We start from the raw sequence: 23,203 nt of genomic DNA, 5'->3' as shown, positions 1-23,203 counted from the left end.
CCAGGTGCTCTGCTTGCTGAATTCTCCTAACAACTGATGAGAGAAGGTAGGTAAGACTCCCCTCATTTAATGAAAGTGAACTGAGGCTCAATAATTTGTCCAGAGTCACACAGTTGAGTAGATTGGTATTTGCATTCAAGTTGGTCTAATTCCAAAATCTCTTTTAGAATTTCTTTAGAAAGCAGAAAAAAGAAGAAAAGAAACCACCCATTATCCTACCACCATGATTAAAAAAAAAACTGTCAACATTTTGAAGAATTTCCTTCCAATATTTTTTCATGCAAATAGGTTAATTTTTGAAATTTTAAAATGTGTTTTTCACAATTGTAATCAAAGTGTGTTATACTGCATTTCACTGGAATTATGACACCATTGACTGTGACATGCTCCATTGTTCTATACAGCGCCAGAAAGAAAAATCACTGCCAATTACATGATGCCACTGACTGGGATATGTTCAGATTTCAGCAGTGTTAAAATATGAAGGTAAAAATTATGTGTCTTAGAATCAGTGACCTATTCTGCATTCCACAAACCCCGAACTTGTGTTGTTTGCCTCCTGCCTGTAGGTGAGGGTGGCTTCAGAGCACCTGAATCTCCCCCGCATTAGAAGAGCTCCTTGTCAGGGTTGGGAGGCCCCCCTCAGAAGGCAGAGTGCTCTGTTTGTCTTCCTCACACATTCATTGCTTTACGCATAATAGGCACTCAAGGAATGTTTCTTGGTTGAGTAAACACATAATAAAGCTTGAGAAGAAATTTACTGACAGAAGAAGGTAAAAATTACTACAGGCCCAAGTTTTGTTGGGGAACGGGGGGGTCTGTGTGACTACTATCAGGGAGAGGGGAGAAGCAATGGATGGAACTTTGAGCCAGAGCCAGTGGCCCTGGGCTTTCCAAGATTCTTCCCTTCCAACAACCTGCCACTGTCTGCATTTTGTCTCCTCATTGGCTGTCTAGACCCCTGCTTTGATGTTCTTATCCAAACCTAGCTCCATAGTACTGCTTGATTCTGCCATCTTGGGAAGTTATTCACACTTATCCACACAGCTTGACTACTGATTTAGATTTGTTTGGGGATACTACCCATTAATTTCAAGTAATAACTCATAAAGAGCAAACTCAGGAATCAACATGAGACAGATGGAGATGAGTCATGTTTCTCAGGTGCTGAAACTCTCAGTTTAAATGTATGGTATCCCTTCTGCTTATACAGAAGGTGTGTCTGTCCTTAGGAAGTAAAAGGCTATGTATACTTTGAGTCTATATGATTTGACAACTCAACTTTCTATGGATGTTCACTAAGATATCTGCCTGAGTCAGCAAAATTGGTTTACGTAAAGAAAAGAAATTAAGCTAAACTTAGTTCTCCATGCATGTTCTAGGTTAAACACATTTTGAAAACCATCATGATTTCTCTTGCCTTCCTTCCCTCCTCTTCTTCCATGAACCCATCCAGTATCTATGTGTCTTTACAACACGTGAAGAACTGTGCTAAATTCTCTAAGAGAAAGAACAGTGGGTCAGAAAATTCTGACTTTAGAAAGAAGTTTACACATTACCAGTGAAGACAAGTTTTACTCACAGAGAAGTAAATTACAAGGGAGACAGAGCATAAGTATCAATAATACCAGAAATACAGGTGATATGCAATCAAGAGTTTAAAGCCAGGAGAGATTACATCCAGCAAGGAGATCAGGAAAGGCTTCAGAGAGAAGTGCCACTTCATCTGGGCCTTGAAGGATGGAGAGGATCTGGGCATATGGGAATGGGGGCAAAGACCTGTGAGAGGAGAGGCATGCATGGGCAAAAGGACTCCTGTTGTTTCCCTTGTACACTGTTTATTGTTTAGGAAACAAGATGCTGTTGTTAGGGCCTAACCATGAGGTGTTAAAAGTGCTGGGTCAATGAATGGATCATCACCTTGGGCTGACCACTTGGGGGTGTCCTAAGTCATACCATCTTAGGGTCAAAGCCAGGAAGATACTGCAACATTTCATGCTGATTAAGTGTGAAATTTTAGAGGAAAGTTATTAAAGCCAAAGCCTGGTGGTGTATAGCAGGACATCTGAAATCCACAACAGGTAACCAAGACACCTGATTAAAAGCAACAGCACAACATCACTTTTCAAAACTCAAGGGACTGTCAGCTACTTGCTTACCATGGACATGGATTCCATTTGGTTGAAAAGAAGAGTTTGTTTCTGGCTGATAAGACTTCAGGTGTGATCCTGAGGGCTGCTGGGTATGGGCAGGCTGTGTTCTCTGCATTATTGAAGGAGGAGCTGGAACTCTCCGGGGGCTGATGTGGTGAGGAGATGGAGCGGAAGGTGCAAACCTGAGAAAACAATGATAAAAGGAAACATAAGAGATGTAAAATAGCAGGAGCAAAGACAAACTCTTCAAAGCCAAATTCTAATTCCCTATTCTGGCTGTATAAGAGTGTGACAAAAAGCCCTTTAAAAAAAACTTAAGACTTTTCTCTCCCATTTTTAACTACTGACTTCTCAATTGAGATACTGAAGGAATAAAAGAGATCAACCAAGGGAAAATCTAGTCACAGTCTGAGTTTGTCAAGCTTCTTAAAATGCATTTCAAATACTCTGGGTTTGGTGAAATTCAAAGCACATCTTTTGCCAGACCCCTTTTCTGCTAAGTTTTAGACCCATTTGCATTTTAAGGGAAATTTAATCTGTATGTTCCTGATTCATTTACACTTAGCTCATAAACATTTTGTTCTGTAAGACATATCTGAGGTCCAAGAAGTATTATAAGACTTTATTATAAGCCTCTCTAGTCCTATTCTCTTTAAACAATACATTTTCTTTTGCCAAGAATAAATTAACTTAAATCTCAAAGGTCAAGTGTGGTTTGAAATCCAGAACCCAAAAGATCTGTGTGGGTTCTGTGCTTGGCAAAGAACATTGCCCAGGGTGTAACAGGAACCTTACACATGATCTGGGACATCTTTTGCAGTCACACGTGCCAATCATAATGAGATTATGGTAGTTTCTGAGGTGGGACATACAGGTGTTTAAATAAGGTGACATCATCAACTAACCCGAGATATAAAATGGATAACTATCTATTGATCTTCTAATTGTACAGAAAAATGGCAGGATCTGACTCACTAGGTTTAAAAAGACAGTTTATACTTTCTAACATTGAAGTTCCCTTGAAGTGTACTTGTGTGAACAGTGTTAAAGTTGAGCAATGACCATAGACTATCAAAACGACATTCTATCTGCCAGTTCAGTAGGGGGCTGGTGCAAGTGTGGTGGAGAAAGGAGCGGGGACTCTGTCAGTGCAGTGAAAAGAAGCATCACAATGATGTGCGGAAAAACTATATCAGCAATGAAGAGTTTAGTCTCCCCGCAAAGGCTCAGGTGATTGAAAACCTTCAATAGGCTGTTTCGTACACTGTATAGAAAGACAGGCTTTGTTTTATGCCAACATGTAGATGTTGCCATCTGTGTACACCACGTATTTCATACAAATAGGTCACTTCATTTTTCTGGGCTTTTTGTGTAGGGCCATAGGTGATCAAAGGGAGGACGAACCAGTCAAGTTTATCAAGCAATTTTCAACATTTTGAACCATAGTATTTAACAAGGCAGAGCTTCTACATTTGTATTGCCGCAGTAAGAAACCATGGGATGAAATCTCATTTGTTTTTGCATTCCCCTTGCTGAGGTCTGATGAGACTAGGTAAGATGATGTAGGAACCAAGAAGGGAGGATTTGGACTGGTTAACTTATGGAGAAGACAAGTCAGAGGAGGCTTAAAGAAACTAGCTGGGTTAGGATGCCTGCTTAATCAAGAACTTATATCTTCACTGAGCTGGAAGAGAATAGTAACTGAGTGTCCTGTGCCTGGTAAATATATATTTTCCAAGCATATCATCTTAACTGGAATTAGCTTGAAAAGATGTGCTGAATGGCCTTGAGGAAAAACAGAGCAAATGAACGCTGGCACTGTCCTGAGAATATCTATTAAAACTTGTATGCCGGGATTCCCCGTATAGAGGCTATTTTCTTGGGGAACATGTCCTCAATGTGTCTCACAGGCTGCTCTGGGCTTGTGGGAGAGGCAGGAGGAATTGTGAGATCATAGACTTTGCGGCTAGAAGGAGTCCACACCACCAACCAACACCAGAATCCTGTGAACGGAAGATCTCCAGGGAGTGAGGGAAAGGGGTGGATTTGAATTGGAAGGAAACCTATGTCATTGCTAAATAGCCATCTTTGGCAACTCAATTTTGTTTTTGGGGGGCAAAGCAGCAAGATCCTTTGCCTTCTTAATTATATTTCTTTGTTTGGGAATAAAAGATATAACATGCTCTTGGTGTTTTTTCAGTCTTCTCTTCTGGTACTTCTGCCACCTTTCCTTTCTCTTAAGGATTGACGGAGCAGAGATGTGTAGATGGAGCAAGTCGCAGTATTTAGAAGTAGGACCTTAGTATCACCGGCTTGATGGAGGAGAATAATTTTGTTTCACAACTCCCTCCCCCACAGCACATTAAGTCTGACTCATAAATGAAGGTTTGATTACCAAAGAGTAGAAAATGTGTATGGGGAAGGGGAAGGAGGCAAAGATTGTGAGCAATATAAAACCTTACATTTTTATAATTCGGGACTATAGGGTGAATTATGATTACTAGCTATAAAAAAGGGGTGTATTCAACCAACTAAAAGAACAGAATTCATCTGAGCATTTTAGGTGTCATCTGGAATGTTAATTTCATACAACAGACCTCTATATCTATATTTAGATGATATATCTATATATAAATTATATATCTATGTATCTATTTATCTAGAGAGTATATAATTATATGCTAATTACAAATCATTCTTATCTATTTATTCACACAAGTTTCACACCCTGGCCATGCTCTCTTGGTTACCACATATTACTTAATGTAATAGCAATGTTGAGCAAAGGAAAAAAATGTGGAAGTACATACACATCAAGATTTTAGCATCATCTATCTCAGAGACCTGGGGGGAATAAAATAATACTTACTGAGCCTTCAACTGACTCTACATTTTGCTTTTTGCTAATTCAATCTGGATTTTTCACCATGTTATTCAAATAAATAAGATTATATGGTATAAGTTAATATAATTTCAAAATACAGTACGTCACTCCATATAAAGTATTAATAAAAATTTAAATATATACTATTCTAAATGAAATAAATGTACACTTAAAGTAGTCTTTGCTTTGGAAAGGAAAGAATTGGTACAAAAACTATAACTTTTACATATATAAAGAAAAGATGAAAAGTAACAAGATGTGATCTTGATTGTGATCCAGACAATTTCTAGGAACAAATAAATAAATAAGAATTTAGCACTAAAAAGCCCAGTGTAAGAAACGAGTGCATAAATATGACTGACTTTCAAGTACAGCACATAGAATCAATTTTGTTACTGCCTAAAAACACTACATTGTATTTGATTGAAAAATCTCTCACAATCTATTAACTTAAATTTAATTTTTATAAACTTGCTTACTTGTTAACTAGCTCATAGAAATAGAAATAGCAAATTAGAATCAGGGATGAGAGGGCAGGAGAGGACCAGAGAAGGAGAGAGCCCTACTGTTCAAGGCAAGGCCCTGGGAGCAACCAAAAGCAATCACTAAATCACAGCAAGAGAGATGCCAGGAATGTTATTTAAAAAGCCAAAAAGACTCAAGAAACTTGAGTAGTTTGAGGCCATTTACTCCAGAAGCAAGCAAACAAACAAAAAACATGCATGCTTAAACAGAAACTTGCTAAGCAAAACCTAAAATGTTATTGTTATTGAAGGTAGAGGGGGCCTCGAAATCCCGTTTTCTTAGTGTCCTCACCTAGTTTCCAACCTAGTCTTTTTAACACGCACACACATGGCCAAATGAATATGGTCTGAATTTTCTGCCCCAAACAGAAAAATTTTCTTTAACTCCAAAGAAGATGAATTAAATTTTTTGATACTAAAATAAATAAATAATTTTGATGCTGAGTATAAACTGCAGTGATTTATAATTTTTCTCCTAAGGAGTATCTCATTCCCCCGTTATGTCAGGACAAGATGACATCACTCTCATTCATTCTGAGTGACAGCAGTGTCCAAGAGCCAGAAGACAGACTGTCTGAAGTCTTTCTGGGTCCAACTCTGTTCCCCAGCTGCTGATCTGCAGTTGACATTTCACAGATTTCATTTGATATAGCTTACCAGTCTCTTCTTTGGCCTTTCATACTTCTTTGAAACAACAGAAGATTGTTATGTAAAAATGCACACAACAGACCAGAATGTTTTAAAAAAAATCACTGCTTACCAGAAGCAGATCACACAAAAGCAAACCAGAGAACTGAGTCAACCATTTCCACTCATTTAGTGGAGGAGTTTATATAACCTTAGCATAAGCCATGGTTCAATGGTTTGCAAAAAAAAAAAAAAAAAAAAAAAAGAGAGAGAGAGAGAGAAGGAAACAGGTTTTAAAGTGCTCACCAAAGATCTGGGGAAAAAAAACCAAAACGCCTTGGAAAGATTTCTGCAAATATTTATCTATACACACCTTGGGAAATGTCTGATTATTTGGGGGTATTTACTTGGCTATGCTCCTTCTCTTTTGTGGCCTGCTCCCACCCTGTGTTCACATTGAGCTTCCCAACCTTGCAGTGATGTGGGCCAGAAGCAAAGAGCTCTCCTGTTGATGCAGTACTCAATCTTAGATTGTTTCATAGAACAATAGGTCCCAATTGAAATACACAGAACTGGTGAGGTTCACATGCAGAGAAATTGCAAATGGCAGGAGGAGCAGACGGCTGTCGTAGAAGACAGATGGAGCAGAAGTCAGACCCCCCGGCCTTGGAGTGTGGCCCCATCCCTTACCAGCCGGGTAGTTTTGAATAAATTCCCTGATTTCTCCCAGCCTCGGTTTCAAGTGCAAAATAAAGATAACCTCGACTCTTACTGGGGATCATAAAATCTGAGATAACATATTCATTTATTCATTCAGGAGGTATTTACTGAACACCAACCAAGGGCTCCGATTGCACTACGGAGAGAGTAACGCATGACACAGATCTCCGTGTTTGTGTGAGAGGAAGCAGGCAGTGAACAATTTTAAACCCACAAACTATGTATTGAGCTAGAGGAAATGAGTACTACAGAGAAAAATAAAGGATGCAAGGTGAGGGGCGGGGTGGACGATGAACAATTTTAAATTAGGAACTCACAGATATCAAAGTACTTTAAACAGTGAATGTCTGACACCTTTCAGATGATTGACACATGTTTATGGAATGACTGCTCTAAATAGAATGTACATTTAAGGTATCCCTGATTTAAAATGTACCCAATGCTTGAGAGCTGTCTAATAGCACTGTGTTAGAATATCTATGAAGCTCGAAAAATAAAAAAAAAATCTTAGCACTCTTTTCTCTCTTGACTATGGAAAGAGGCTCAAAGAAGGTGAGGCTTTTACTCATCTGGTTAATTTCCTAGTCCCAGGAGCAGTTAGTTGTGGTCTTCTGTAAGAGTCTCATTTTTTTGGTACTGGCTTTCCCAACGAATTATCCTGAGCTCACAAATCCATACAATCATAGAATATTTGAGCTGAAGGGCAGTGGAGCACCACTGTATCTAGCCCAGAGACATGAAATGATTTGCCAAAGTCACACAGCTAGTTCTCCAGATACCACTTTACCCCAATAAGGTAAGATGCTCTCTAGGGAAGATGCAAAGCAAGGCAGAGAGATGGGTTGAGGGAGGATGGAAGGGGACTCTTGTGGACATCTGAGGTTTTGCTCCTCATCACCAGATGATGGGGATGGGGGGTATCAGCAACCTACTGCCTTTAAGAATCTGACAATATGATTCCCCAGTTTGCTTTGGTGAATTTGCTCATTTCTAAACTGGGGCTCTTTGTGCCCAAGCCAAGCTTATACCTTTAGTCTTTCCAGCTGGATAACGCCTTTCAGTTACACTCTTTCCCTTGTGTATAAATCCAAAATATTTCTATGTCAACTAACAATTGCATTTCTTCAAACAAAATTTACGAATAGGCTGTGTTGCAAATCAAGCACATGTCATAAATATGTCTCACTTTTCTTCATTCGTACTGTATACACAGCAGTGCAAGCCATGTGGGACTGTATGTTTTAGCACTGCTTTGGGGGTTAACACTTTGAAAAGAGGTGTTTTCATGATCAGCTAGATTAAATGTTGGTTGGTATGTGCTTTGGATAGTTCCCCCCCCGCCCACCTTCTTTCTTCCATGGGGGTTATAGACCTCCCAAAGAAGGAAGAATGCATCAGAACAGCTAGTTTCATTGCATTCACATGAAAAATATTATTGATTTGCTGCCAGGGAGTAGAAATAATGAATAGAAACTGGTCTATGGTAGATTTGGGGAGGTATTCTTCATTCCCCCAAAGAATTGTGGGGTATCATCTGTAGTGGTTTTAAAATTCATCTGTGAAAACTAATCAATGAAAAATGGCTTTAGCAGTTGGCTGACTGCAGAGGGGGAAAAAAGGAATCCTTTTCAAAACCTAAAAAGAAAAGCACAGTTTTAAGGATTACACATCTGATTTAACATCTAAAAAAACCCCCCAATGATAATACCCCACTTTGTATAGCCAGACAGCGCTCCATTTTAGTAGTCTTTAGTGGTCTTTGTAACGATTTATGAATCACTTCATGAATTCCTGGCTGACTCATCTGGGTGACTATAGTATCTACTTATACTTCCCTTCTGTCTCACAAAAGAGACACTTGGACTCAGTTCAATCCAGATTTGTCCCCGAATGAATCACAGCACGTTACTGGGGGAACTGCAAATTGAATTCTGCTTCTGAGACAATCAAGACCAGCTTTCAGAAATGAAGAAACGGCCTTGGGGAAGTGTGGGTAATTGCAACACTGTCCATCTGGGTAGGACCAAAGCAGGCCAAGAGCTGTATGTCCATCTGCGGACTCTGTTCCAAACTAGCCGAAGAGCTGAAACCATCCCCAGGAAGGGCTTAGTGTTTCTTTCTCCTTACAAGGGTCTGGGTCAATATTAACTGCAAATAATTTATCACATTGGACGAGACTAAGACTCAAAAATGACTGCCTGAGCCTCCACAGAGCACGACAAAATGAGGGCTGTGAAGTTGGCTATAGGTGAAATGATCACCAAGGCTTTTTAAAAAAGACACATATATATTATAATGAGTGAGTGTTTGTGGGAAATAGAAAGGGTAGAGTGTTCTGGAGGAACGTTTCTCCACTTGGATTTAGGGAGTAAGTTGTAAGTCAAGTAAACAAAGTAATCAATGCCCAAGGCAGAGAAGTGTATTTTTTCTTGTATACAGTGACATACGGCCCACGGTATCACACTATTATTCCCCTGTGGAAATGCAAAGGGAGGAGGAGAGGACATCCAGGATATGTTACAAAAATGAATTATGCAGGACACATTTAACCAAGAGCCAGGTTTTTTGGAATATCTTGACTGCAGAATTGGCTGTGACTTGGTTGGTTGTCTATTTCAGAATCTGATGTGATGGGGAGAAAGGAAAGAAAAGTCTGATTCTGCCAAATCCTCTTTACAAAAAAAGTGCCAACCAGAAGAAAATTTATCCAGAGTGGTCTTAGACATTTCATGTCAAAAATTCTGCAGTGAAAAAAAATTCTGTAATGATATCGTCCCTTGGGCAGCTCTGAGTAGGTCAATGCAAGGGGATTAACTCATAGTCCTGTGGCAAAGGGAAGACTTTCTCTTGTTCAGCATAGTGTTAGGCATAGAGTTCAGTCTGCTTTGAAACAGAACGCATTAGGTGAAAGAAAAACATTCGGAAGAAAGTGTGATGAGAATGCTAGATGAGAAATGAGAAAAAAAGTGTTATTTTTCTCCAAACATGAGAAAGAGAGGTATAGGTAGATTAAAAAACAGCTTCTTGCATACCTTTCTCATGGTCACAAACTGAAAACACGAGTCTCTTGACGACATCAGAAGAACTTTTAGAACTAACTTCCAATGCAGTACTCCTGCCAAGTATAGCCAGGTGCCTTTGAAAGCCACTGCCAAATGAGACCTCAGAAGTCAATATAATCCATAAATTTGAAAAGAAAGTAGCTGGGTGGTGGTTCAGTTAGTAATAATATGTGCTGTTTATATGTGCTTTTTTTTCTTCATCTGAAGGATGTCAGGTTACTATTGTAATAACCACAAATGAATTTTCTGTACCTTCTCTTGAAGATGAGACTCAACAACTGGCTACAGAAATGAATGAAAAGAAACAGCATATATTTAAAAATTCACAATTAGAGAAGGGCTCTTGGCTCTTACAGATGGAAAGAGCATCAAATCCTCAGTTGTTTGCTACCATTTTGTATCTTCAGCACCTCATCCAGTACTATGCAAAGATAATTAATAAATGTTGGCTGTTGCTGTTGAAGAGACCACTGGTTCCAAAGACATGGCTCCCAACTTAGTGCCAATTCTTGTGTCCAGGTGGATGGTACCTTTGTCGAATTGGTGCAAATGGCCAGTTGAATATTATATTATATTTGTCCAGAAACCAGTTTCTGTTTCTGAGGGGAGAACATCTTCTTCAGGAGAATGATTCCAACCATTACTCTGAGGAAGATGATTAAAACAGAGAAAAGTTTTTCTCCTTGCAACTAAACAGAAAAGCAACTAAAGATTATTTCTCAGAAAAGGAGGCAAAAAGACTAATCCAAAGAACTTTGTCTCTTGGTTTCTGCTCACTCAATAGACTCCTCACCACTAATGAACAAACAGTCCTTCGCTTGAAAAAAGAAATAGTTTCTTAGGAGCCAATTTCTCCAACTATCCCCACCTGAGAGGGGAAAGGATGAAGGTGATTTCTAGATCACACTGTTAAAACATTAAGCAGAGGCTTTCCTTGGAACAGCCTTTTCTACATCAGAGATGAGGCACTTTGTAATATGTGGATATCTTGACTCAGGCTAGAATGGCTTGTGGGCTTTCACTTTGGGAATTCTGGCTCCATATAACTTGCTGTTTCAGAGGAAGCATATGAAAAGAACACATTGCCACATTTGAATACTATAATGGCTTAGCGAACTCCATGTTGCTTCACGCTAATGCACTAAAGTAGATGTTTCAAGAAAAGGAATTCTATTTTACCTCAAGCATTCCTTGTTACTGTCATGACTCACTTTCCTGACTGAAAATCCAAGGGAATTAAAAAAACATCATCTTGGGCTTCGCATGAAGTGGATTTGTTTGGAATGTGGGAACGAAATAAAGATGGCTGATTTGGCATTCAGAGGTGAAACAACTTCATTGGCACTTAAAAATTATAGTTCCTTTTACAGACCTTCTAATAGATGGTTTGTAATGTGCGTTTATAATTAATCTAAAATGCTGATATAGTGCATTTCAAAATTTAAAATCCATGGAAAACAAACTGACGTGAACAAATACTTGAACCACAAGTCAAGCCATTTGTTTGCTGGAGTGACACGTGTGTGCTCACATCAGCATCTCCTGCTTCGCCATGAAGTGACACAAAGGAGAATGTGGAGATGGAAGAGCATCAATCAGCTGCTCAGAGTTACTGCTACCTTTCACACTATAAAAATGAGTTTGGACTTTATTCTAAGTATGGTGGGAACACAGATGTGAGCAGGAAATCCTCAATGATTCAATTTACATGTTAAAGGGCAGCAGCTCCTGTTGTGGTGTGGAGCAAAGGCCAGGTGTGCTGGTAGGGTGAAAGTAGAAGGTTGTGGGTAAGCAAGACTGGATGTTGGGAAACCAGTTAGGGGGCTGTTGTACTTGAGACAGGAGGGGATACTGGTGAGCTGGGTGTGGAGGAGTGGAGCTGATTAGGCTTAAAATGTATTTGAAGGCAGAGCTAATAGGACTTACAGGTTAATTCTATATGAAAGTGCTTGGGCAAAGGGAGGAATCAAAGTTGACTCCTAGGCTTTTTAGGCTTTTAATAGTTAGCTGAAGACAGCCATGTAGACCCAGCTCATTATTTTCCTCCATTATCAAGAAATATATTGGCCTCTGGCAATTAGGCTCATAAAAGTTTTGCAGACCACACTGCATTAAGGAGCTTGGGCTTTATGTAGAGAACAGGTTTTTGTGTATTTGGCTAAGACAGGTACCCTGGTGACTCTGGCATACATTTCAAAGGCCTCCATATCCTGTTATCCACCCAGAAATTTAAATGAGAGATAGATCAGGGTGGACTATGGCAGCTAGTTCAGCAATGCCTTGTTGTTGCTGTTGCTGTTTTTTCTTCCAGAGGAGCCATTCACAGTCATTAGGTAGGTAAGAAGAAAGTAACAAATATCACCAATTTCCCTGTACGTGTGACTATTACGAGTGAGTCAGGGTGGCGTATTTATAGGAAGCTATTAGTAGGGTGAAGAGCTCTGTGAGAAGAAAGGTCATTCCAAAGGCCAATAACCCAACTGTTATTTTCCAGAGAGGATGAAGCATGGCTGTGGTCATGGATCAATATTTAAGAAGTTTTAAGACTGGTGGGCTATTCTGCCCTAGAATAAACATCAAGAAGTACCAGGAATTTTCCACAGATTTAAAGAAAACAGAACAGAAAAAGGACCTCAAGCTTTTCCGTCTAAGATACAATGCTGTAATCTCCATTTTCAGGTCTAGGATATTGGAAGTTTCTACCTCTGTGCTCACAGCATCAACATCAGGAACAACATTCATTACATTCAGCAATTCTCAAGTAGACATGTGTGTGTGTGGTGGGGGGGGGTAGATTTTGGACCCCACCTCTCTTAATCTTGAACATCTGTGGAAGTCTCTTTTCTAGAAAGAAACTGACCCCTTAATGGGATGTTAAATGTGGATAACTGTTTTCTGAATGTAAAGTGCTGAAGCCCAAAGAGAAAGAATGATGCTCTTGACCACATGACATTAGGTGAGCATCCTATCAATAGACTCTAACAGAGGATGATGTCGATGCCAATACTCAGGCTGATAACAATGGATATTTGAGGCTTATATTTATTTTCTGACTATGGCTTTTCTCAATTATTTCAGGGATAAAGATCGACAAGCTTTGTTTGTTTGGCCAGTGTTTGTTGCCTTATAAGTCAGCTATCTATGCATGTGGGAAAGGGTCTGTAATACACATCAAGGAGCCTCTGAGAGCAGTGCTCACTGGGTAAATTGCAACTAAATTATGACACACAGCAATGTGGACACTTCTTAATAATACTCAAGTCTTCTCTGTTATAATAAGAACAGTGAGGCCAAGTTATTGATATTAGAGCTCTAACTTTCAGATGTTCGGCACTTTGTCTCTAACATGGAGGTAATTTTTTTTTTGACGCTGACTCTTCAAAATCTTCTTAAATAGGTCATGACTATATAAACTACAAGCTTGGAAGTGCAAGGGACAAAATCGTCTTTACAAATTGTGTTAAAAAGGAAAATAACACAAAACCCATTGTGTTGCCTTATCAGTCTAGGATATGGAAAGGACAGCCTTTGTCTGCTTGAGGACCAGACAAATCACTCGTACATTCTTCATCATTTCTTCTTCTGTTGGGCACAGAATATGTTCTGAACTCTTGCTGGGTGGATAACAGGATATGGAGGCCTTTGAAATGTATGCCAGAGTCACCAGGGTACCTGTCTTAGCCAAATACACAAAAGCCTGTTCTCTACATAAAGCCCAAGCTCCTTAACGCAGCTCATGAGCCTCCTCCTGCATTTATTTATGAAGCTCCGTCCTCGCTTGCTCTCTCTCCTCTTAGCTTTTGTATATATGACGTTGCCTGGCCGGGCTCTATAGACCTTCAGATTTCAGGGAGATATTTTTTCTTCTATTCCTCCCTCCCCAGTTTTGGGTTAGGTACTCCTTCGGTATGCCTCCACAGCCTCCTGTAGCACCCCTTCATAGCATCCAAAATTATGACCACCTATTGACCAGGTTAGCTCTTGCTAGACTAGGTGCTTTGAGAGGGCCGGGCTCCTGTCAGTCTCATTGACCACTATGTCCTCAGTTTCCAGTATATTGCCTGGTGCCCAAATACCAGCTGACTGAATGATTCAATAAATGAATGAACCTCAATGTTAGGACTGATTTTGATAAACTTTAATATTTTGTATGATGCTTATGATTTTAGCCATTATAGCACACATACTAGAAGATTAAAAAGAGAGAGAAAAGATTATGTGGAGAGAGAGAGAGAGAGAGACGGTGTGTGTGTGTGTGTGTGTGTGTGTCTATGGAAAAGCTGAGTGGGTGAAGATATCAGTGTCCCTGTTTACTAAGAAAGTCCTGGGGAGGGAAGGACAGCAAAGCAGCAGGCCTAGTTTCGAGCTGTTCAGATACTATAGATGCAAATATGTGGGAATAGTTAGTATTGAGCACCTAGTATTAAAGACCACAGGAAAGCAAAGGGAACCCCAGCAATGGGTGATGGCAAGAGACTCCTAGCAGTGTGTGTGTGTGTGTGTGTGTGTGTGTGTGAACATATGTATTAGAGCAACTACGTATTGTATAGAAGTATGCAGGATATATAAGATGCTGGAGCTTTGAGGTCACCATCCTTCAGACCAATGAATCAAGGGGAGTAATCCTTTCTAGGAATCTCCCACCTGGGCAGTGGAAGTTGGCAATGACCCCCTGTTTCCTAGGCATTCCCCTCACTGGTCCTTTTCCCTTGTCAAACCTGCCTTAGCAGGTTTGAACCCTGGAGGTTACAAGGAAATTTTAGGTTCCTGCCCTCAAAGAACTAATAATTCAGTTAGCAAGTGGACATCTGGGAAATGGAAAATAAATGAGACAGATAATAAGGACCCAGCGATTTAACTGGGGAGCTGCAAGAGGCAAGGAGGCTTTCTGGGCTGAAAACTAAGCCAAGCTCCAGGCCGATAACATTTAGTCAAGAATAAGATGGGCTTCCCTGGTGGCGCAGTGGTTAGAAATCCGCCTGCCAATGCAGGGGACACGGGTTCGTGCCCCGGTCCGGGAAGATCCCACATGCCGCGGAGCGGCTAGGCCCGTGAGCCACAATTACTGAGCCTGCGCATCTGGAGCCTGTGCTCCGCAACGGGAGAGGCCGCGACAGTGAGAGGCCCGCACACCGCGATGAAGAGTGGCCCCCGCTCGCCGCAACTGGAGAAAGCCCTCGCACAGAAACGAAGACCCAACACATCCAAAAAATAAATAAATAAATAAATTTATAAAAAAAAAAAAAAAAAAAAAAAAAAGAATAAGATAATGAGGGAATATCCTTACTCTCTCTTTAGGTAGAGAAAGATCCTGAATTAAGATGCAGAAAGCAACCAAGCTAAGTCAGTGAGCAGGTTGGTTTGACTAGAGCTAAAGAACTTTACATAATTGCAAAGACATGACATAGAAAACAATTGCTATTTTTAACCCCTTGGCATCCAGGAAAGCTACAATATGTTCCCAATGGTGAATAAGAAAATGCTATCCGTGAAGACCAGCCCTGGTTACCCAAAGGCATAGGAAGACTGCACATATATCAAAGTCCCTAGAATTCTAGCAGTATCAAGTCTGATATGAATGGAAAACAGTAAGGCTTCCCAATACTTCATACAGATTCAAGAAACTGACATTCCTTATTTAGTTAAGGTGTTTAGATTACTTTCTCCAAAAAAATTGTCCCTAACATTCTCTGCTGTTGATTCCTGTACTGGAATGCATTCTCCACGGGGAGAGCACATCCTTTCCTTGTTTTCAGTCTTCTCTGGCTCAGAGGTGGGGCTCATAGGAAGCCCTTTACATGTCGCTCCACTCTGGTAAATCCACAAGTCCCCTAAACTCTGTCACTTGTGCTACAGAGCACACCATATTCGTGGCCTTCTTTAGAAGGGGACAGGCAGCCAACATGCTCCTGAACAAGATGAGTGACACAAATCCAGCTGACTTATTCTTGGGATTGCAAGATTTCTCCACCTCAAAAAGGGACTTCCATCAATGTTTGTTTTCTCTGGTCTAAAAGACATACTTTGAAACCCAATAAATTAACATTTCCGACGACGCTGAGTTCCCACTGTCATAAAGTACCACTGGCTCGTTCAATATGACATAGTAAAACACCACTTCCCATAATAATTTTAAATCAACATTAGGTGATGTGGTGTAGTTCGACTTAAATCACTGAAACGATGTGTCATTCAGATCATAATTCAAAATAAAAATGGAACCTCGTCAAATTGAGAGAACTTGCGTTTATTTTACGGTGGTAAGGATCAAAGAAACAGATGTTAACTGGACAGATGTGGTGGACCTTTCCTGACTTATGACAGTGACTCAGCCCATTTTATTAACAAGTTAAAGCTAAATAAATGATGAATCAATGCCCGCAAAGCAGGAAAAAAATGCCAGTTTCCCACTAAAAATCGCAAAGTGGATCATCTTATTTCCATCAGGAAAACTGCTGGGGTTTTTACTGGGGAATTTCCCAGGCAAACAGAGGCAAAGATATATAAACCCAAAGCGGAAGGTAAGCACATTTCCTCTTAGTGTTTTTATGCTGGACATTAGTGCAAACGCAGTGAATAATTCAGGGCTGTTTCTCCAGTCATCCTCATCTCCAAACCTGATTGGAAGAGATAAACCTCCACGCCCTTGCTCCTGCCACTTGGGCTGGCATAGGAATGGGGCTCACATCCTGTGGGGAGAGCAGAGCAAAAAGGCAAAGCCACAAAAGTGAATATATCCACTTTATTCACCCAGTCATGCAAAGTACACCACCTTCCTCTGCCTCTCCATTTTCCCTTCCATGATTATATTATCAGCCACTGCAATCATTTGACAACATCCTCCGGCTTACAAACCTGAATCTCTCAGCCATGCCAAGGTTGCCTGTCCTCATGCCATGTAACAAGCTAGGTGCTTTATCTGCTTTGGTTCATCTAATGCTAATTCCCCATGAGTGCAAACTAAGGCTCAAAAGAGCTAAGGAACACCCCATCACCTATGTGTTATTCCTGCCCAAAACGAACTAGTTTATTAACGAGGAAAAAAATCAGACAAGTCCAAACTGTGGAACATTCTGCAAAATAAATCTCCTCAGTTCTTTAGAAACTGTCAATGTCATGAGAAAAGCAATAATAATAATAATGAAGAAGATGATGATTTTTTAAAAGCTGGGAAACTTCATTAGAGTAAAAAAGACTAAAAAGAAATGAGAACTGTGATCCTTAGATCCTGGATCATAAAAAGAAAAGAAAAAAACCTCTAGCTATATAGAACTTTATTCACACAATTTGGGAACTCTGAATATTGACTGCATATTAGACAATATACATTATCAATGTTAAATTTCCTGAGTGTGATAATTACATTGTGATTATGCAGGCAAAATGTCCCTCTTAGATCTTTCCTAAAGTAATTAGGGTTAAAGCTCATTGATATTACCAACAATCTCTCAGATTGGTTCAGAAACAACAGGCAAGCAAGCAAACAGACAAATAAAGGATCTCTCAAGTCAGAAAGAGAAAGAGACAGAAAGAGAGAGAGAAGGTGGCAAAATGTTAACAATGGGTGAACATGGGTGCAGGGTATATGGGTGTTCACTGTGCCATTCTTGAAATGTTGTAATACGTTACCAACATTCAAAAGACGAAATTGAAAAAAAAAATTATAAAATAAAACAAAATGAAATGTTAAAAACAAAACCAGAAACAACCCAAGCAGCAGGAGCATCCAAGGAACACATTGAAACAATTAGCAACTGTGAGAGCTGGGATTTAATCAGGTGTTTGGGTTGCTGTGGTTTTTGACTCTAATAATGGTTAAAATCTTTTTCTACATTGATTCTTTTAAAGGCTGTGTACAAAAAAGAAGACACACAGATTACTTTTTTCTTATATTCTTGTAAAGAGTCTTTATAACTACCGATAAGATGAGACAAAGAGGAGGAGGTCCCTATGGATGGTTTCTTAGCTTCACTACCTTGTAGGGTATGATGCTTGGCCAGGCAGAATGAAATGGGATGATGAAAAGCCCATGGATAATACCATTTAAAACTCAACTGGGAACTAAATAAAATCCTAAAATGAATAAGCTCATCTGAACTTATAGAAATACATCCAACAACTGGCAAGTCTGTGAACTTAATAGATGATTATCATTTGCACTGCTTTGCTGACAGATCCTGCGAGAGAAGGCTAATAATTTGTTTACACTTAACCATGTACATAGAAGTGTTAGGATTAAGTCTAACATATTCTGATCCATGTTTCAATTGCCTACCAGACACATCCACCTGGATGTTGTACAGCCACCTGAAAGTCAAAACCCTGAAGTCCATTTATTATCATTCCTCCTTTCCCGCCCTCACCTCTACTCAACACCCTCTTTTCCTTTGTTAATGGCACCATTTTCCATCTTGATGTCTCGGGGTGTAACTCAGAAATGAATTTTGGTCCCTCCGCTTTACCCCACACATATATTAATAATTAGCGATTCTGCCTCCTAACTAATAGCCCTTGAATAAATTCTCCATCCTTACTGCTTTGCCTTAGCTCAGGTCCTCATATTGTTCATAAGGACTTCTATAATAACCTCCTTCTTATTTTCCCTACCTTTCGTCCCTGCTTCAAGCCTCAATTACTTTACCATCTTGTCACCTGAGTTCCTTCTCTAAAATGACAATCTGATGTGTTTCTCTCCTAATAAAGGGTCTATAATGGTTCTTCACTTCCAGTAGGATCAGGGGTAAAATCCTCAGCATGGTTGTTCCCCATGAGCCAACCCATTCTCACCTGACTTCATCCGCCATGTCTACCTGATGATGCCACCTGAGTTACTGGCACCTTGCTCCCTCCATGTGTCCTTCCCCCTCTCATGTCTTACATATGTTCCTCTGGCTACCTTGGATGCTCTTCCCCATTTATCCATCTAGAAGAGCCTTAATCTTCCTGTAATGCCTAGATTACTCTTGTCTTTCTTTTCTCCCCCTCCCCAAGGCACAGATAGAGCTCCTGTGGCACCTTTGTTACATCATTTATCCAGCCAGCATTACTATATGTTGTTTGCACGTCTGTCTTCACCACCAAATCCTATAATGGCAGGACCAGGTTTTAATCATCTTTTCATCTTCAGCAAAATGTATGACACATAGCAAGTACTCAACAGATGCTTATTAAATGAACAGATGTATTAATAAAGGGTAGGCATAAAATTTAAAAATATGGCTTAGTGGACTTAAAAACACATTAAAAAACTCCTAGACCAGGCCAACACCAACAAAACCACAGACTGCTGGTGAAATCAAAGATTCAAAACTTTTACTCCTGTTGCCTATTCAACCCATTATTTTATCTACCAAATGCCTACTATTCCAGGATTGCATAGGGGTGCCCACAAGAACTTTTTCCCGTGGATGTCTAGGTCAATTCAAGCCAGATGATGAGTGGAGAGGAGAATGAAAGAAGTAGTACGCTGTCCACACCACTGGAGGGCTGGGCAGTCCAAAGACAGGGACCGAAGTGTCAAGATTGAAAAATTTTCTCCCAGAAACTCCTTATGAGGGTGGTATCAACATAAAGTATTCAGTGAACAGCCCCTTTCTGGTAGTGCATATAAAATCCTGTGCCCTTTTATGCTATATTCTTAAGATAACACCACTGATCTATGTGCTGAAAGTACCATCTTACATCTGGAAAACATGTCAACCTGTAGGGACATTACCTTAAAATTGAGTCCCTGAAACAAACTGAGGAACGACAGGAACATTCTGATGCATTTCCCCAGCATCAGACACTTCAGTGGGCTATTGCCAGTATCTTATTTTTTTTCCCCATGGAAAATAAAACAGATAATGAGATATTCGGTTCACGCGTTTTGTGCATGTACTTTTAAAATGTCACCTTTGGGTAATTCAACCCACCAATGGATTATTAATAAACTTCAGCAACTGTCAAAGCTCTTCTTGGTGGAGGGAGGTTTGGCGGTGCCACCTATTAGAAGAGAGAGACGGATGGCCTTACCTCTCAGCTCCCACGTCCGCAGCTGTGGGTGCAGGTAACTGGGAGGAGGGGTTGCGGGAGCTCCCCTGTACATTATGTCCCGGAGAAGGGTGACTGACAGGATGTGGGGCTGGCATGGCCCCAGCAGCTGTCCCGCTTCGGCCTGAATGATTGCTGGAGAAAACTGAAGCTGAAATCAAGGGAGAACAAGCATCAGACTGCGCCCCAAATGAAGCACGCACTCTTTAAATACTGAAGGCTGACAGCAAGCACATTTTAGGGGCTTGTTTGTTTCTCTCTTTGGTGCTTTTAAGGGAACAGTTCTCCCCTTATTGGATATACACAGCTTTTGTGTTCATGGCGGAACAGGTTCCCCGGCTAATGTGCCTTTACTGCTGTCTGAGGAGTCCATGTTCAGCTCGCTCCAGGCTGACATTCACGGTTCGTCTCATAAGAGCTGCCTTGCCCGGCAAGTTCCCTGTCTGGACACCGTATAATTAGCCAATCTTGTAATGTCTGCACCTGGGCGAAGGTCTCTGTATTAGCACTTTTCAGTCACAGGGGAGGACAGTCAGGTAACAGAATATGCAGTCTGCTGACCCAGAAGGATACAACACAGGCCTTCTTCCTCTTCTCGGTGCTACAGTGAGGCGCTGTGGGTCGTGCCCAGTCTCCATGTCACTGCTAAATCAATGTAATGAGAACAGAGCTTCCCCTGATCCTAGTATCAATGCAGCATCCTACATTCTTTTAACTTCAGAGTCTAACTGACCCTGGGCATTTCCCAATGGTGTGATGGATAAATGTACTTAGTCTTCAGCAAACATGACTCCTCTCCCAACACCACAAAATATGGAAAAGGGGCCTCAAAAACAGCTCCGGGATCTTCTCCCGCTGTTGTCTATTACGACACAGAGAGTGAGTTACAGCCTCGTTGTTGGGGCCAGCCTAGCCTTTGAGAACTGTACATGACCTCAAACTTAAATATGTGCCCATTTAGATCGGCTAATTGGTACCATGTCACAGAAGAAACTGGGGCTTGTCACTTTCGGAGTCTATCACTATCAGAGAAGCTCTCTCAGTGCCTGGATCTACTCAGCAGACGTCTCATTATGCTGCAATCATACCAGCATCATTATGCTGACTCTCTGTAACTTCCTTCTCTATACAAAGCTATGCCAAGCTTTATACCCATCTTTGCTCTTTTTGAACTTACTCTACTGATATCAAAGAATAAATGGATTTTTAAAAAATTAAAAAAACCAGGTTCAGGATTAAGAAAAAGAAGCCACATAATCAAAGAGATTTGAAGGTTTAAAAGTTCAGGGAGCTGTATTTTTAGACCAGCACCACTTTTCTCCAACCTCTCCAGGATAGAGTTAATACCCTCAAATGACCCAGCCCCCGAAAGCTTAATCCAATGGAACAAGAGTTCAAGTACTTAAAGGAACTGGTGAAGAAGCAGAATTATCATCTTCGCGCTCAAAAAGCTACTGATAGGAGTGTGATCTCATTTGAAGGTTTTATTTCTGGTAAGTCAGCATTGTGTCAGGTTAACTCTTGTCCTTAGACGCCTGCATCCTCCACAGTCTTCCAAGTCCTGAAGAGGTGGTGAGACTAGAAAATGCTTACCATCTCAAAAGGGCAATGCAGAGCTTCTGCTGTGTGTCAGCTTCCAGAAAAGTTGCACATTTGCAAACTCGCTAGAGTCACCTTATGGATCACTACCTCATTTATGCTCAGCTTGCTCAAGCAACCACATTCTGCTTGTGTTCCAAATAATAATTTTACCCACGGGAGAAGGCTGTTTGGATTGACTGCGGCAATAGTTTCAATACGGTGTTTGTCAGCATGAAGCTTGGTGTTTCATATACTATTCCAAAAACTAATGGAATAATAAGAAGGTCACAGAGACACTGTGGAAACAAGCTAACTGTTTTCTGCTTTGATGTAGAAACGTGAGCTCTCCTATTTATTTTGTTGTAGTTGCTGAATGCACCCATCACTTATTATCCGCTGGAGGTATTTTTGTATATATGTGTGTGTGTTTTTCACAGAGAAGTGCTGCCTTGCTGTTTACAACCCATGAGCAACAGAGAAACTTGGTGTACACACTCCATGCTCTGCTCTATGCTTCAGTAGAAAATGTGCTGCTTCCCATAGGCCTACATTAGCTATATTAGCCATGTTTTTGCATTAGTTGCAAAGAAATAGGCTGGGAAATTTGGTACTGTGTGCAGCCTGCCGCACACTGAAAGTTAGGCCTGGTTAAGGTCCTCTCCTTCAGACCGCTTGATAGCCAAGACCAACCATCCATCATCATGCATCCATCCATCTATCCTCCAACCATTAATTTTTAAATTCAATATTTATTTGGTGCCTACTACATGCTAGCCACTCTACAATATGTGCGCCCCTGTCCTTGCAGAGGTTGCAGTTGAATGAGGGGAACAGACCTCCATAAATCATTATACCAAAATACTGAGACTTACTAATACAGAACATCAAACGGTGTTCAACACTTTAACACACTATCTTATTTGTGCCCCCCAAATCCCAAAATGTGCCCTAAACTCTGGCCAAATCAGACAATTGACAACACCTCAAATATGTCATGGCAATTTATGCTACTGTGCTTTTGCCTGTAATGTCCTCTACCTTTCTGTACTTATTTTAATATTTTTGCTGTGTGTGCAGAGTTACTTGCATTCTTCTCATTCCTCTCTCAGCAGCCAATTATTCCACAAATATTTACGGAGTACCTACCATGTGGCAGACACTGAGCCAGGTTCTGGGATAGACTAGTGAACCAGACACCCTTGGTGCCTACTGTCTCCAACACGTCATTCATGTTTGTTGAGTAAACAAAGACGAACACAATCTGAATGCCACTGGAGCCTGTCTTGGGCTCCGTGAGTAGGACAAGGACAGAAAGGAACATTTATCCACCAACTCCTGTTCCCCACTGGTAAAGGGTGATACTTCTCTCACACTTCCAAGTAGGCACATGCACCACAGTGGTTAAAGGTTCTCAGAGATGCCCAAGACCAGGGCATCAGAGAAGCCTGGGGACAGAAAGCCAGTGCAATTGAGGGGAGGTGCTGCCAAGTTATGCCTGGTTGCCATAGCAATGGCCGCTGGTAGGAACACGTGGTGAAGGGGATGTGAGGTGGGACATAAGAGGTGTGTGGTTTAGGGCCGAAGGCTCAGAAACATGCCCTCCAGCTGTGCTGAGGTCAC

General features: G+C 40.8%; 1 protein-coding gene across 6 annotated transcripts in view; it reads right to left on the bottom strand.

Annotated features, from left to right (window-relative positions):
• The window catches only part of GLIS3 (GLIS family zinc finger 3), a 508,929-nt gene that overhangs the window by 29,651 nt on the left and 456,075 nt on the right, over positions 1-23,203 (bottom strand). For all 6 annotated transcript variants that reach the window (XM_057547717.1, XM_057547713.1, XM_057547711.1 and 3 more), the window contains 2 exons: positions 19,985-20,153; positions 2,160-2,335 (listed from right to left, as the gene is read on the bottom strand). In XM_057547717.1, coding sequence (XP_057403700.1) covers positions 2,160-2,335; positions 19,985-20,153 — 345 coding nt within the window. The remainder of the gene's footprint in view (positions 1-2,159; positions 2,336-19,984; positions 20,154-23,203) is intronic.

Source organism: Balaenoptera acutorostrata, chromosome 6 (assembly GCF_949987535.1).
Source record: "Balaenoptera acutorostrata chromosome 6, mBalAcu1.1, whole genome shotgun sequence".
NCBI classification, from domain to species: domain Eukaryota; kingdom Metazoa; phylum Chordata; class Mammalia; order Artiodactyla; family Balaenopteridae; genus Balaenoptera; species Balaenoptera acutorostrata.
The sequence above is the reverse complement of the archived record's forward strand: the minus strand, read 5'-3'. Positions and strand labels throughout refer to the sequence as shown.